Source organism: Sinocyclocheilus rhinocerous, unplaced genomic scaffold, assembly GCF_001515625.1.
Source record: "Sinocyclocheilus rhinocerous isolate Xijiao unplaced genomic scaffold, SAMN03320098_v1.1 scaffold1164, whole genome shotgun sequence".
Classification (NCBI taxonomy): Eukaryota; Metazoa; Chordata; class Actinopteri; order Cypriniformes; family Cyprinidae; genus Sinocyclocheilus; species Sinocyclocheilus rhinocerous.
In genome coordinates, this window is record NW_015643253.1 from 938216 (window position 1) to 955431 (window position 17216).

The 17216-nt window shown below is 40.3% G+C and overlaps 1 protein-coding gene and 1 long non-coding RNA gene across 8 annotated transcripts in view; one reads left to right on the forward strand and one right to left on the reverse strand.

The window, feature by feature from the left end:
- LOC107757265 (uncharacterized) overlaps positions 1–2828 on the reverse strand; it is a 36271-nt gene extending 33443 nt beyond the window's left edge. For 2 of the 3 annotated variants that reach the window (XR_001641912.1, XR_001641911.1), the window contains exons 1-2: positions 2598–2767; positions 1903–1985 (exon numbers count right to left, since the gene is read on the reverse strand). This is a non-coding gene — a long non-coding RNA (uncharacterized LOC107757265). Of the gene's footprint in view, positions 1–1902; positions 1986–2597; positions 2768–2792 lie in introns of those variants that run through there. The other variant, XR_001641913.1, reaches the window with a different exon arrangement.
- Positions 1293–17216, forward strand: part of lmo3 (LIM domain only 3) — a 45765-nt gene continuing 29841 nt past the window's right edge. Inside the window, exons 1-2 of one of the 5 annotated variants that reach the window (XM_016574689.1) lie at positions 1293–1412; positions 9300–9513. In XM_016574689.1, the coding sequence (XP_016430175.1) occupies positions 9308–9513 (206 nt within the window). In that variant the 5' untranslated portion in view covers positions 1293–1412; positions 9300–9307. Of the gene's footprint in view, positions 1413–1637; positions 1793–4400; positions 4776–5527; positions 5850–8639; positions 8845–9299; positions 9514–17216 lie in introns of those variants that run through there. The other 4 variants (XM_016574687.1, XM_016574688.1, XM_016574685.1 and 1 more) reach the window with 4 other exon arrangements.

Below are 17216 nucleotides of genomic sequence, written 5' to 3' on the forward strand. Positions count from 1 at the left end.
CTTTAAGACTGAAATCTCAATTAATACTCCCTATAAGCAATAAATGCATTCAATCAGTCATGCTAATAAAAGGCACTTTGCTTATACATCATATAGGCTCTTGAAACAGTGCAAGTTAAGGAAGGAAATTTACAGACTGGACCTGTTTGAATTTTAATCAAACATCTGTAAGACTTGAGTCTTATCACATATTGCCATGTTTTGTGTTCTCGCAAAGCACCGCTGCCTACATGTTCGCGTCACGTTTACACCACAAACTGTGCATGATCTAGAAAAATTTACGCCAATGATTGGCACCAAGCGCGCCCACCCTGGCTTCCTCTTAATTCTCCCTGTGTGATGAAATCATCTTGTCTTTTAAGTGCGTAAGTGTGACATTCACATTTCCCTAAAGTGCTCTGTGTTTTAGCACGGTGGATAATTAAGCGGGTGGAGGGAGTGGCTCTCAATGGCATTATAAATGCTGCACCATCTCTGCTCACCGTTCACACCACCACCTGCCTCTCCCTCCTGCACTCACGTTCACCATCAGAGGAATTATTAAAGATAAAAAGGCATTGTGCAAAAAAAGAGATCCTCCCCTGACAGATATTATCATTACAACCTTTTATCAAAAAGTGCAAACTTGTTTTTATCCATCTATCTCCCCCCTCCATATGTGTCTCACGCTCTATCCTTCACTCTTTCCCTGGGTATTTCAGCAGGGAGAGAAAAGGGAAAAAGCTAGACTGAGCTCTGTCAATTGGAGTGAGTGCACTGCTAAGTCTGGCTTCACTACAAAGGTTAGCAGATCTGACTGTCAATACTGTCAGAGGAATGGAGTCTTAGGGAGGGGAGGGAGCAAAGGAGGTGGAGACACGAAGGTTAGGTGGTGGGGGAGGCAGGAGGGTTTGCTTTGAGAGAAAGAGATACTTTGATATTTCGGAATGTTAGAAGGGTGAATGTGGAGAACTGGAGGTTGGGGATCTAATTACTGGGCCATAATTGGGGGCTAGGGAATAGGTTGCCGTCCTCTCAACTCGCTGCAGATCAATTATGTTAAGAGAACATCTGTAAGTAGAACTTAATGAGGTCCATTAGAGCAACATGCGCTGCCTTCCCTAACGGTGCTTGTCAGCTTCTTGGAAGAGCTGGAGTGTGCTGCTAACTAGGGACCTGGTGAAGGTGCTTAAATAGGCGAGGAGACGTGGGGGCTGGCTCAGGTCTGTTTTGCTTTGCTGCCAGGGAGGGAACGAGACCACGAACGAAGAAACAGCCGTCGTGGGGAGAAGGAGGGGAATCTTTTTAGAGCAGGAGCGAGGAGGAGTTGCACCGAGGCGGGCTGCGCGTTTTTAACCCGCTCGCCTGGAACTTGACAAGGGAACCGGCTATATTTGAGCTACCATCTCGTCTTAATCGGCAACTTTTCCTCGGTACAGTATCTTTCAATCAGATTTTTTTCCCTCCTCAAACATATTCTGATCTGCAGCCTCATTAAGAAGCTTGGAAACGATTGTTCGTGCAGTGTTTTAATTTGACCCTAAACCGGAACTAATTGGTGATGATCTTTTGTTCTAATTAAGGTTGTTAGGATAAAGGATCTTGGGATAATTGCCAACTACTTTGACGTTTTCTCTCCTAAATAAGGAAGGGAAGAGTTAGAGTCGGTTGTTACAATGTGATTGACTGTGGTGGGTGCCAGAGAGCATTAGATTCTCTGTACGTTACTAGCAGCTGTTTAAAACTGGGATTAAGTTGAAGCTTCCCTGAAATGAATGGTCGCTGGAGATGCTCAAAGGAGGCTTAAACCAGGGTAAGAGTACCAGGAAATATATTTTTTACTCCAATCCTCTCCAAAAAAAAAGATTTCTCCCCTTGTGAAGCCCGGTAATTCCCGCTTTCATTTCTACCACAACAACGAACCTGCATTCCTTTCGCTCGGATGAATTGGGGTGGTCGACTCGTCTGTCGGTTATCCCTCTCTTTGCTGACGTTACATCGCAAGTCTGTGTGTGAAAGAGAGAGAGAGAAAGAGGGTGTGTGTGTGTGTGTGTGTGTGAGAGAGAGAGAGAGAGAGAGTGAGAGAGAGAGAGAGAGAGGCGAAATAATAAGCAGCTCTTCATTTTAACGACGTCCGTTCGCTAAGACTGCGCGCGCTTCCCGCCACGCGGGCTGCATGCTGGACTGATTCGCGCGAGCGTCACGCAACGTGACGGGCGGCTGAGTTCACCTCGCGGCACAGTCTGATGATGGCACTCTCTAGCTCATCACCCCCAATAATTCAGATATCTTCGGTGAATAATTGACGTGATAATGCGCCAGATGAAGTGGTGGCGGGAGGATAGAGAAAGAAGAAGGGGTTACAGCGTCCCCTACCCTCTCTCTCTCCCGCTCCTTTTCACTCAGTTTAAAGCATCTCCCCCGAAAATTGCATGATTGCCAAGATAGCCCGCTTTGAAATAATTCAATCCATGACAAAACCTAATTACTGGCAGGTAATACCCTGTCAGCTTTAATGCATCTCATCACTCATAATGGAAGCGAGGAGCATTTTATGACCCATCTCATTACTGCTGTATTTTAGGCAGAGAATGATTGGCATGGGGCCACAATCTTACCAACTTTGTTACCATCAGTTCTCCATCGCCACATTCTCGGTTTAGTCACTTCCAAACTGGGCTGACGATAAATGACTACTTTTGGGCCATGACAGAAAATAAACTCTACAGTGAGTGTTTGATTATGTTTCCTTTTCTCTCTCTGTGTGTGGGGAGGGAGGGTAGGTGGCACTGAAGACCCGTGATTCATCCTACCTTGGCAACATGGGCATCAAGCAGTGCTAATTAGAGTGAACAGGTGTAACCAATGGGCAAGGAATAGCTTTAGAAACAGACTGAAAAAAAAACTGTGAAAACATTTATTACTCTCTCACACACACACACACACACACATATGCACAGTTACAATTTTTGTCTGGATGTTCATGGACTTTGATTTTGCAGGTGCACAGTGATCACATACATAAAGCATGAAAGTTTATGATCAATAATGGAAAATGATCATTGTGTGGCCTGAGGTAATACATCTTGATTTAGTCCTAAACGTCTGACGATGAACCAATAACTATAATGCTTTCAGACACGAGATCACACACAAAGTGCTACTGTAGGTTTATGCAAAAGTCATCATTTTTTTTATTTTTACTTAAAAGGGGTATTTTTAAATGTGTGATTACAGATGACACAGTCGGCGAGACATGCTTTTTACTGCTCTTCTCTTTATTGTTATGTTTTCACTTTCTGTGAATGATCAGCATGTTGAAGCCTAAAATAATTAGCCTCTTAAGTAACTTAGATCAGTGATTCCCTACTAGAGGTGCACGGACACCAGAGGCACTTAAAAGGTTTCAGGGATTACCTGGAAAGATTTAGGTATAAAACAAAATAGTATGTAATGTGTGCATAAAGTACACTACTTGGTGAGTTTATCTTACACCTGCATTATTGTTTTTAAGTGACTAACAATACATTTAATGCTAAATGATATCCAGTGTAATATGATTTCAAAAGAAACACATTTATGGTTTGCTGATTAAGCCAAATTCATAGGAAACACTGTTTTAGATTATATCAATGATTTTTAAATCAGCTAAGGCTGCTCTGATTAATTTGGTCTGAACCAACATAGTCTATGAAGTATTACTAAATTAATCACTTAAATACTGAATGAATTAGGTGTTGATTTAATATGAGAACAAAATATTTCTCGATTTAAAAACTGATGTGCACCTGATGTGCTCACAGGTGCCGCTGCTACTTAATCATATACTGTAATGTAGTCTGCGTTTTCTTACACTCTTAAAATGAAATGTTCCTTAGTGATTTATTGCAGCACCTTATGATCAGCAAAGAGCCTCTTTTTTTGCCATTTTTGTTATATAGGATTCTTAAGTCATTTATATGCTTTTTTTGGGAGATTAAAAAGTATTTTATATTAAATTTCTTCATATCAGCATACTGGCTTCTGGCTCTTTTAAAGCGTCATTAGATAGCTTCATAAATAAACAAGATAAAAAGACATTTGTGAAACTTAAGGTTCTTATATAAGGCACCAGGATTGTTCTAATTGGAATCTGTATCTTTCAGAGTGGATTTGCCTGCATTCAGAAGTACTAATATAATTACGATTCAAACAGATGCACGTGCACAAACACCTGTTGTTAAAATGACAGACATATGTATGCATAAATAACTGTATGTTTTATGAATCAGACCGGTTCTGCTATAAAACACTATGTATCACCACGAAGTTGTTGCCTAGTTGCTAAAACAAAGAGAGAGAGAGAGCGAGTGTAAACGTGTAGTACAGAGCTCATAGCATGTTTGCTCAGAGAGGTGAGCATTAAGTTTGTGTTAGCGAGCGCGCGCTCCGTTACTCCGGCTGTCGATAATAACCGAATGACCTTTTCCTCCTCGTGTAATGTCTCACTGGTGAGGGATTGGGTTTGAAGATAATAAAGCTAGGCTTCACTATTCCTCGTTCCTCACTCACTGATGGGCAAGTTGTTGTGAGCTTTCTCAGAATACTCAATATATGACGGCTCGCGCGAGAACACCTGTAGCTTTTGGTGCGAACTACTACTCGTAGATGATCCATGTGGACCTCATTATTCTCAAACTGAAGATCACTTTTATCCGCGGTGCAATGTCAGATTCGTGAACTTTTGCTCCGAGGAATATTGAGTTGGAGTCGGTGCACTATCCTAAGTTAACCTTCTGCATAACTTGGTCAAGAAGGTGAGTGAGTTGTGCTTTAATTGTCTTTTCCGAACGGACTTGCTCCAGTTCTTTTGGACTAATTGTGTAATCAACCGAGTTTGCTTTTTAGTCTTTGATGTCAAATACAAAATTCAGGCTTGTGTGCCTCACGTAAATGGATCGGATCATTTATGCATGTGATTCAAATTATTTGAGATAAAATGATCCTGCGGAGTCAGGTGTGCTGTAAATTTTTGCACAAAGCAGAGCAATGGACAAAAACGGAATGCTGTTTCTTCAGGAAACTACATTGCAACGCATAACGAACATTCAAGCTATGTGCAAATAAATTACAAACAATAGCTAGACAGTATTATCACAGTAAGACAGCAACATATATATGTGGATGTGCATGTATAGTACTATGCATGAGAATGATAATAAACACACTTTATTTACGTTAAAGTTTGTGGATTTAAAAACAAGGCTTAATTCCGGGAATGAAGTGCAGTTTTTAAGCTTGAAAGAGTTGGTAACATAGCATTCGTGTTTATATTCTAAAAATACGCCATGCATCAGAACTAAAGTAGTTCGTAAATGCTTGACAAAATATGATTGCGTTTTAGTATATGCGAGTTCCTGTATGTTGTCTTTTGTATACATCCAATTTGGTGCCTCTTACTGTACGCGCACTGAAATAGGCGAATAGCAAGAGGCACGATAGGATTATAAGATTACGGCGCGAGCGAAGGGGTAAAGCATGCCTTTGCCATCCGCTGTCATTTGTTTGCCGCCACTTGCCTCGCCACGGCTGCTGGTCGATCTAATTTCATAGTCGAGCACTGTTGTGACAAACGGAGTCTTAACAGCGTGTGGCGCTGAGCGATAGCGGCTCGCTCTTTCCTTCTTTCTCCCTCCCGTGTTTTGTTGATTGGTGTTTTCGTCGTGTTCACTCTTTTCTGGCGGATTGTTACTTGTAACAAAAGCGAAGCACCCTCGCGCGCGTACAGCTGCTCACTTCACGCGCATCGTTGGCTCGCGCCTCGTCTTGTTGCATGGTGTTTCTGGGAGCCGACGCGGGTCAACCAATGCAGAAAAAGGAGAAAAGTTTCGGTAAGAGCTGCGTTTTGCATCCTATCAACGCGAGTGTGATGTGTTTAAATGTGTGGCTGAGTAGTTGGGATGTTTCTATGCGTATAGCGGCAGTTTTGTCGAACCTCATACAGCCTCATTTTACCGAAGCGACGCGTTTTCCTAATTTCCCCCGTCTGAATTGTCGTGGTTTGTTTAGACAATTGTGAATAACGTTTAATATGATGTGCCGTCGCGTATCACCGTTTCTAACACATTAACGGCTTAATTTTGCCGTTTTGCAAGCTGCAAATCTTATTGGCCTTTTCCGTGCACTACGCTGCCATGGCAACAGTAATTAAACTGATAAGAGGGTGAAATGTCAGCATCTCCAGCTCGCGCAGCTGTGATGTGAAATCAAATTGGTACTTTGCGCCCGCTGTTTGCCAAGTCTCGCCTGAAATTTCCCCATCAGTATCTGCGAACGGTGAGGCGCACAAAGAGCATCGTATCACTATGCGAACGGGACATAATGAAAGATCTGAGTGAGCGAGCAAAGACAAAAAAGATACCCATGTCCCAGGCCTGTAGGAAGGAGAATTTAACGATTTTGGTTGCGAATTCGATTGCGCGTAATGGGTTCGGTTCCGTAACGGTTCCATTAATGATACTTTTAGTACTCTTGAGGAAGAAATATTTCGGGAGAAACTGCGATTCACGTTGCATTTACTGCCCTCAACAATCTATTGGCAAATCATGAGATAATTACAGATTTCATCAGCACCGATATTACAAATAGCCTAAGAAATAAAATTAATTCAAAATTCTTCCAAAAGATGTGTTTAGATTGACTTGACAACTTGTAGACTTTTGAGAGGCGGCTTAAATGCAGTCTAATAATTGGTCCTATTCATATAAGTGAAAGTGTTAAACAAAAATGTGGTGACCCATTTCATTAAGCATTCATTTATTTTCATAAAATAGGCCTACTGACTTATAATGTGTCCATTAAAGTGCTCATCTCATGGCATTCAGTCAGTTTAAGTCTCACGAGCCTTAAGTACAACATAACACAGGGACAGTTCTTGGTTCATTTCGACTCGAATATGACAAAAGTCATTTTTGCGGTTCAGTCAAGCGTCAGATTAGTTCAGTAACAGCTCCGACTGGTACAAACGTATATTTGAATCGCTAAAAGAACCGTTTCATAAGAGTCATTAGTTCAGGCTCGGATTACATTGTTCAGTCTACATGTATTTGATTCACTAAAAAGAACCGACTCATAAGAGTCATTCGTTCGGTATTCGGGCTATATCTGTATGTTTTTGATTCACTAAAAAGAACCGGCTCATAAGAGTCATTCTTTATACAACCGAACCACACTGGTCTTGCTGTATGATTCTGAATGACTAAAAAGAACCGGTTAAGAGTCATGCGTTCAGGAATCGGACTAAAGCGGTCGTGCTGTAGATTCAAAGAACAGCAGTGCAGAAAACACTATCAGACTTGCTCAATACAGTGTTCTGCATCAGTAGAAAATCGTTACGAAAATCGTTACGAACCCCCAACTGCTCCCCGGGCGCCGCAGCAAAAAATGGCTGCCCACTGCTCCGGGTGTGTGTTCACGGTGTTTGTGTGTTCACTGCTGTGTGTGTGCACTTTGGATGGGTTAAATGCAGAGCACTAATTCCGAGTATGGGTAACCATACTTGGCCACATGTCACGACACTTTAACTTTTTTCACTTTAATTTAGGACTAAACGTGATTGCGGACTGAGGGGAGTTGTATAACTTCTTTTGCTTGGTAATGAGAGGCGGTGACTTTGTGTTAACCAGGCGAGCTGGGACGGTGCGGATGAGTGGGACAGAACAAGGAGGAATAGCAGAGGAAATCAGCCGTGTGCTACTCTTACAAACCAATTCAGCCAATTAAAAGCTCAACATCCTAAACACAATGGGACAAACAGTGCGGCGGTGCTACCTGTCTGATGTGCTTCCTTGCTGTTTTCCCCTCATCAAGCTCTCTCCTTTGAGTAAACTCAAAATAAAGCATCATAAAAACGCCAGCGAGGTCGAAGGAATTATCATTATCCCTTGCCTCGTTTTCATTGAATGTTCCTACATCTTAACGAGCATGGTCCTACAGCAGAAAGAAGTTATTCACAGTCTAAGCCTATGGTACTGCATCAGATATTTGCTCTAGGCTATAATTATGACCCTAGAGGGATCGGCTACCTGCTGTTCCTTTCGCTGCATTGTAATGCTCAGTTGAATTGAAACAATTTCACACCTGTCCTCAGTCTTACTAATTGGTGCACTGTCTTGTTTATTTTCTGTGAGGGCCAACTGCCACGCTTTTGGCAAATCATTTTTGAAAGTAATTATCGTCAAGGCCACATGTTAAAAAAAAGAAAGCGGCAAACTCTCTCTCTGTTAGGTAGGGCAGAGTCTTAATGGTCTCCAAATGTGTTGACATGCACGACTATTTAAAGGGATAGTGCACCCAAAAAAAATTCCAACATCATTTACTCACCTTCATGTCGTTCCAATATATGTATGACTTTCTTTCTTCTGTAGAATGCAAAAGGGAATGAAAGTGTCAATTCATTTTCACTGCATTATATCCATACAATGAAACAAGTTTCTAATGACATGAGGGTGAGTAATGATGTCAGAATTTTCATTTTTGGATAATCTACCACAAATTTCCTAAATGTTACACCAAATGTTTCACAAACTTTCCTTGTCAAGACAGATTCACACAGCCCAAACAAGGCTTTTTAATCTCATATTCCTCTATGAATGTATTTCAGCGAGATTGCCTGGACAATGCATCATGGCGACGAGTGCATTATAACTATCCCGAGGGAGGTCCTCAATTCAGACACAGACACTCAATTTACCACAGCTAAGAAATCTCTCGGTGACCCTCTCACTCAAAGTTCGCAATTTCTCACTGCTTGCGCTCTCACCCCCCTACAAGAGCAGCATATACATTAGGTGGAATCTATGGCTCTGACAGCTTCTCCTGCACAAGGTGAGAAATGGGGACTGTCTCAGTGGAAGGACAACTGGGCAGAATCAGACGTGCTTGTAAAAACGTAGGACAAAAACTTTTTGGGCCGGGACAAAAAAAAGAGGGGCCGGAGCAGTGGCATAGGGGGAGCGGGGTACAGCTTACTCTCCTCTGTATGAAAGGAGAATACTAATTACAGGCCTTCAGCATGAGACCACATTGTTCCCTCTCTACCCAACAAAGCCCTTTCACGCCCTGTAAAGGGCTACACAATGCCTGCTCTGGGGGCAAGCTTTGGCCCCTCCCTTAAAGAGGGGGGAAGAGGAGGATGTTAGCTACATTGGCTTCTTGTTATTGTTGACCAAAAAGTGTGTGTTGATCTCTTGACTGAAATACACAGCACATGATTGACTGTCAAAAGTCACCAGGAACCATGTTCTCACCTTCGTGTCGCCCCTTGTCGCCTGTCTTTGTAGGTATACAAATGCTCTCCGTCCAGCCGGACACCAAGCCAAAGGGCTGTGCCGGCTGCAACCGGAAAATCAAGGACCGCTACCTGCTGAAGGCCCTGGACAAGTACTGGCACGAAGACTGCCTGAAGTGTGCCTGCTGCGACTGCCGACTCGGCGAGGTAGGCTCCACGCTGTACACCAAAGCCAACCTCATCCTTTGTCGGAGGGACTACCTACGGTAAGAGAAAAACTTGCTATTTGTGTCATAACACACACCCTAGACACTACCGATTGTAAGTTACAAGATGTCACTGAAAACAGCTGAATCTGTACCACATTCAAAAGAGAACTCTCTAAGGGCCTTGCGTCAAATCCCAAACAAAGTAAGTGCCACAAAAAGCCATATTGCTGCTAACACTGGCTTTAATGGCTGCCCTTAACGCCCAGAGTTCTCCCATGCTGTTAGATATCCTTTGCTCTTCATAATAGAAAAGGAGCTCAAAGGGGATCTTTATGAGCCTATAAACTGCTGCCATTTCTGTGAGTTTTCAATGGATTCACTTGTATCCAATCAACACACTGAGGCTTGATAGAGGGGCATTGTTTAGCAAGAGACCACCCTGGTTCTTGTTCAATCAGCTTACCTTTGTCCACAGATGGAAGGGTTTCCTTAGAAACCCAACCTCTCAATTTCTTGCTTTTCTATGTGTGCGCCCAGCATGCATCAGTTTTAAAGCAACAAGTCTGCAAGTATGGATTTTTGGCATACAGACAAATATAGACTCCAGTATCGGTCATCTGTTCACCCCTAAAAAATATTCCTCAACCTCTTCGTTCAACAACTTTTTGTTTTCTCTTATTGAGTAAAAAGGAAAGAGTGCATAAGGTACTTTCTTGTAGGATTGCATGATATGGAGAAAAACATATGCAATCAACTTTTGATGCAATCAAATCAATTTCAGTTGTTTAAAGTAGATTTAAAGCCAGAAAATGATGACACATATTATATGCATATATTCGGTTCTACCTGGGTAAAGAAAGCATCACTCAAACTTCTCAAAGTGACCAGCAAATGATGATAATCTGCAAAAAAGAATTAATGACTATCAAATTGAATTCTAAAAACCTTACAGCTCGTTTTTCATGGACCGCCTGAAGAGGTTTATGGTATTTGATTGGCTACACACAAACTATAAACTACAAATATATATATTGTTAATATATATAAAATTATTGTCATTTTAATATATAATTAAATATTAATAAATAAATATTAACATATAACATGAAATATAAAAAAACTAATAATTCTTAATATATAATTTTAAAAAGTCATATATGTTTTTTCGTCTTACATTGGCATTACTCCTGCTTGACACGTGACATCACTAGCATACAGATTTAACATAAGACAATCACATGACTGGCATATCCTTTGCATCACCATAAACTTTAAGGATTAATGCATTAAAATCAATTAGCGTTGTTATGATATTTTCAAAATTTGATTTAATTATATCATAAAATATATCATGCAACTTTTTATCTAGTTCTACAATACAGCATTTTGTTCCCTTCTAGAGTCTCTACCTAGTAGTTAAACATGCTCGTGTTATTAAACCCATGTACACACGTGTGCTACGTATGTGTATAAAATGATATAAATGCTTAACGGGACGCTCCAGGGAGTCACGGCTTTTTGAGCATGCTAGAAGCTACAGTAGGCTGGAGGTGTTTTGAAATGGCACAGTTCATTTAATTTTGGCATGGGCGATGAGAGAGTCTCCATTAGGCGCGGTACACATGCAGGCTTTGGGGAAACGCGACTGTAAAGCATCGCCAGAGGGCCAGAGGCAGACTGAGATTACCATCTCACAGTAAGCCTCATTGACTGTGCCCTGCTAAACTGCATCTTCATTCACGACGACACTCACAAGTTTGTGCCTCAAACAACAGCGGCAACGAGATAGATATGTCATTAGGAGATGTGGAGATCCGTCTTCATGGTACAGCGACGGTTTGTACCAGATGCAACTGATAAGGTTCTTGTGCATGTGTATGTTCTGTAATATCTCTTTTAATAATTTTACAACACCGCTAGCGAGGGAAGAGAGAGGCCAACTGCGCCCATGTGATTCTTTCATCTTCAAAGTTCAATGTGACTGAATTGATTCGATTCTAGCCATCATATGAGCGGTCTTCCCGTGCCTCCAGCTCGACTTCTCCTCGCCAGCAGCAAATTAGGGGCGAGTATGGCACGGTCCGAGTTCCTCAAATCACATCTGCAACACAACAAAAGAAAAGCAGCCTCCATTGATGAGCCAATCAATCGTCAGTCCTACAGAGCGGTCCAACGCACTCCCCTCGATTGGATCGTTTCCTTATTTATTTTCTTAAGTTAGTGCCGGCGAGATAAGAGATAGACTTAATCCCTTCCTCTTTGTTCTGTGTTCTATTTCGCCCCTTCTTATTCTGAGTAAATTATGCTTGGATTTATTATACAAGATTCCCCACCCCCACATCCGCACAAAATCAATCCAGTCCTGTTTAGCAGTGTGGCATGTTATTAAGGCTGACATAACCAGGGTTAATAGAATTCTTCAGGGGTCTACAACCATGAGCGATGTGATCCAACCAGCTGAGAAATAATAATCCCTATCGCAACACACACAAAAACAAATTAAATAAGGAAAAAAAAAAAGATTTATGCCTTCCTGGATCTGTCTCCCTTAGTACGTATGATCAAATATGATGTGGGGTTTTTTTGTAGTCGAAGGGAGAGGCAGAAATCATTTTGGTGTGGGGAAGGAATATCATTCATGAATATCGATTCATATTCAAAGCATCGAGAAGGTAATTATTGATGGAAAGCATTATCGGGCCCGGCTGAATGCTTGTATTGCACTCAAAATATGGGTAAATGGTATTGGCCTGTCATATCAACAAATTATTATTTTGATACCATGCAGGCATCTCTATTGATGATAAAGGTTATAACCGGCATGCCAATGTTTATGCCGATGCGGTTACATTTCATAGCGGGGAGCGATAAAGTTAAAAGGAGTAGACAAAAAAGCGACAGACACATTTAAGTTGAAAAACGGGTAAAAATGAACCCTGTCAGAAAGTAGTTACAGACAAGAAAGCCCAGGATGCAAGCAGGGAGAGGGAAGCTGTTAGGCATCAGTTAATGGAAAACTGTAAATTTCAGACATCCATTTTAAAGACAGCACAGAGTGACCACTTATTTATTTATCTATCTATTCATTAATTTTTTTAATCCAACTTCAATTTTCCTCTACAGTGGTTTTACTAAGATTGTAAATGCAAGCAAACTCACAGAGCAGTCAACATGACTGGATTTATTACCGTTATGGAAAGCTGGCTATCTGTGAAAGATAACCAACATGTAAAGCATGGTTTGGTTGTAATAACTTGTATTTTTTTCCCCTTTTGCCCCTCATTCAGGAACCACTTTGTGGTCCCCATCTACCTTGTGCTGTGTAAACTTTTGGAAATGAACCATAAAAATGTATCTCTCACTTTTTCATACAGTATTTGCATCTGGAGTCACACCGTAGATTGTATGCATTTATGGATGTGCCATATGTTTATCTGTAGGTCAACAAAATGTGAGTAATCTTTGAAGTCAGGAACTTTGACAAATTGAGCTCAACGGAATTGGTTTTGTGATTCATTTCAGTTGCACACTTACAGATAAAGTTATAATTACCTAGTTGCTTGATGAAATGATTATTTCAGGATGTACATTTTGAATGAAAGGATGGTGTTAAGATAAAGTAGTTGTATTAATAACTGCAGGTGGCTTACACAATTTATAAAAGAAAAAATAGCATACCTCGGATACAATCGCTGCTCTTCACCGCCATGCAAAGTGAAGTTTGGCTACTATCACCCTTGAAAACATGAGAAGCTTCATACTTTGGTCTGTGCCATGTAGAAGTCCAAAGAGTCACCAACTAAGGAGACAGAGACAAATTATTGCAAAAAAAAAAAAAAAAAATCGCAGTATGTGGACTTCAACAGAAACTGTGTCCAATCATTCAACACAAACTGTCCAATCAGCTATTTTAGTTTAATCTATGTTTTGGGTGCGATGCAGGTGTGCAATACTCATTTTTTCCTCACCTAACCTAAGCTAACACTCTCCTTGTAATTTGGAAAAGGTCAGAAATGCATAACTTCTTAGTTCAGAAGTTTTCTAGTTCTTCAGTGCTCTAGTTTACGCCCTCAACCGATAAGAGCAATAATTCTTGAATAAAAACGCATTTATTGTAAGCTGATGTGACACTAAAGTAACAAAGTTGCTGCTGTGTTGTCTGTTAAAGGTTAGGCTGGTCTCTCCGGCGGGACTAGCGCAGTGCAGCCCGGTGTAGTTTGTCTTGTGTTTTCCTCAGTCGTTTTGAAGCTAGCTGAAAGATTGAGGCCATCTCTTGTTCTAATGACCAGTGCAGATGTTCACAAACAGTGCAGTGCTCTCTGTCTCTGAAGGGCATTAAGCAGGATTTTGGTTATAGCAAACACGGAACACTAAAACAGAGCATTGCTAACATTTCATTTTGTGTTTCTACAGCCAGAATCAGTGTTGGGAAGTAACTATTGTGACAGTAGTTTAGCACTTGTCAAAATACTGAAGCTTTTCTAGTAACATACTGTACACAAGTAGCTAGGTTTTTTATATTTAAATAATTTGCCACTGATGATTCAAACGCGAGTTTTGAGCAGTGTAGAGTAGGCTTGTTGTTTTTACGATCACAAATGCAGACATGGTTTTACGTTTACGCCGCACGATACGCAACGCAATGCGTAAAAAGACAGTATCATTATAAGTCATTATAATCAGTAATTATGTCCCCACTGGATGCAACAAATGCCTCGTTTGTAATGGGTTTTATTGGTTTTGTCTCGTCCTGCTGGGACACGGCATCACAGTATGGTAAGGGGCGTAACATTTCCGTCACACGCTTGAGGCATTCGGCCAATCACAATGCACTGGATAGCTGGCCAATCAGAGCACACCTCGCTTTTTTAGAACGATGAGCTTTGTAAAAATCGATGCGTTTCAGAAAGGCGGGGCATAGAGGAGAAACAATAATGTACATTATATGGAAAATAATGTGTTTTTTGAACCTTAAACCGCATAAACACATTGCATTACACCAAATACACAAAATAATGTTCTTTTTAGCAATGTCATATGACCCCTTTAAAGGGAAAATTTATAATTTAGGTACTTTGACAGGTCACAACATCCATAATAATTAAAAACAATTAGCAAAGTGTTGTTAAAAAAGTTTTATACACTAACTTTTAATGTCAAAACCATTCCAGACTTCTGTCAGTACTTACTGGAGAATTTGATTTATCCTGCCATCATTTTCAGACTGTGCGGCCTTATGAACTCTGATTTCAAAAGAGGAAATATTGATGACTTGAAGGAGTTAAATCCCCGTGGGGAGGTGCTCCAATAGGAGTGGCCCTTAGTGTTGCGGGATCACAGGCACTTGAGGTGTGGATTCAGAGGGTGTGCTGTTTCTCTCAGCCACAGATAGCATTCTGTCTCAACGGCACTCGTTACAACAGAGCACTCAGCGTGTACGAAAGGGCTTCTTCCCAGTGAAGATTTTAATGGTGTTGCGGCTCTGGACACTTTATCTCCTCATCCCCCTCATCTCATTAGACAGCCCCTCACCATCTTCTGTTCCTTTCTGCTGAGCTTCGGTCTTTGATACTGCGAATGAAACCTTGAGATGACCAGTTTTCATGCAGGCCAGGTTATTGTTGTCACTCAAGTGTAAGTTTGTTTGGTCCGTAAAAAAAAACAAAAAAAAACAAATTTATTCACTCTCGTGTCATTGCAAACCTGTATGGCATTCTTTCATCTGTGGAAATGGAGGAGAAATTTAGAAGAATGTACAAGTTGCCTTTTTCCGTTCAAATACAATGAAACAAGCAGCATGAAAGTTACCGTCAGATTCATTTTTGGTGAACTATTCCTTTATAATTCGCTTTAAAGGGGTCCTATTATGCTTTTTCACTTTTTTAATTTTAGTCAGTGTGTAGTGTGTATGTTTGGGCATAAAAAAGATCTAGAAAGTTACAAATCTCAAAGTCCACTCCAAAGGGAGATAATTCGTTTTTTAAAAATCCCTTTTCAAGAACTACAACAAACGGCTCATTTGGACTACAGCGTTGGTTTCCGGGCTTTGTGAGATGCTTTCAAACTTAGCCACATTGATGAGATTAATGCAAATTTAAATGTAAAATTTACTTTTCAAACACCTGGGAGTTCGTGAAAAATAACAGAACGTAGTCACAAGCTATACCATAAATCTACTACAACTACAATAATGACCCAAGAAAGTTAGTAAGTAAGAATTTCAACGTCTTTTTACGCACTTGCCCACTGTTTGTTGTATTTGTTCCCCATGGCGTCCTGTTTGATTCATGCCCCTGGAGGCTGCACAGCGAGCCTCTAAACAGCAGCGGCCACTCCATCGCCACAAGGTGAACTATTCCCCGCTGTGTGTTATTATTAATAACTGTCAGCTAGAGAGGGTCACCCACGACAACTCCTTGAAAAGAACCCAGGGCAAGGCAACTAGGCCGCAGCTGGGCGCCTTGTAAAACAATACCCCACTCCCCCCTCCCTGCTTCCCCGGAGGATGAGTGCTTAAGGCAGGAATAATGCATGGGAGCGATTGGGGAGTAGGGCACCGCCATGTTTCCAGCCGTGAAAAATTAAGATGTCACCACCTGGCCCTGTTAAGCATACCTTTTGCCAGAGCACGAAGCTATCTATTAGAACAGGACAGACCAAAGACAGCGTTTGAATGTCTCCCTTCCCACCTCCACTCCCTCATCATCCCACCTGACTGTGGCCTAAACTTAAAAAACACAAAGTTCACACAAAAGTTTTTAAAAAAATCATGATTTACTCACCTCAGCCTTTAATATAATATAATATATCTAATATATATATATATATATATATAAATATTTTAGAAAATATTTATATAATAATATATGACCTACTTCTATTCCATGGAAATATTGAAAAATATTGTTTAAAAAAATTGTGTATTTATAAAATCATAAAAACATTTATAAAAATATATTTACTATTGATACACTTTAAAAATATATTCATATATCATCTACTTCTATTGCATGGAAAACAAATAATTAAAATGTATTAATTTAAATGTACTGTGTTTATACAACATTTAACAATATAACAAATGTAATATAATATAATATAATATAAGTGCAACATATTTATTATAGATACATTTAAAAAAATATTCATATATCATCCACTTTCGTTGTATGGTAAACAAATAATTTAAAATTATTACTTTTACTCAACTGTGCCTATATAATACAATTTAATAATATACTTATTACTGTCATATAATTTAACGCTTTGTAAAATATTTTTTACAAATTCTATGAAAAATGACAACATATGGGCTAGCTACAGTACATTAGCCTGTATCTCAAGGAATATGTAAAATTAATTTAGTACTGCACAGTTTATTTATTTTATTATTATGCTTTTTTTGTTGTCTTTGCAGAAACTCATTCTCTATTTAAAGGGGTGGTTCACTGTTTTTTTTCTAGGCTTGATTGTGTTTATGGGGTGCAGTCTAACATGTGTTAATGCTTTGTTTTTTTTTAAAAACGCATTATTTTTCACATAATTTACCTTTATTCCACACCGCTCTGTCCCTTCTCTGAGAAACGTGCTGATCATTTCCTGCTTTTATGAAGCCCCGCCCTCAGAAATAGAAACAGTTTTTGATTGAAAACAATCAAAATGTGTTGTGATTGGCTAAACCGCCTCTACTGCGCATCTAAAAACGTCCCGCCCCTCACCTCAGCGACATGTGCTCCGGTTGTATTGTAAACAGCCTCGTT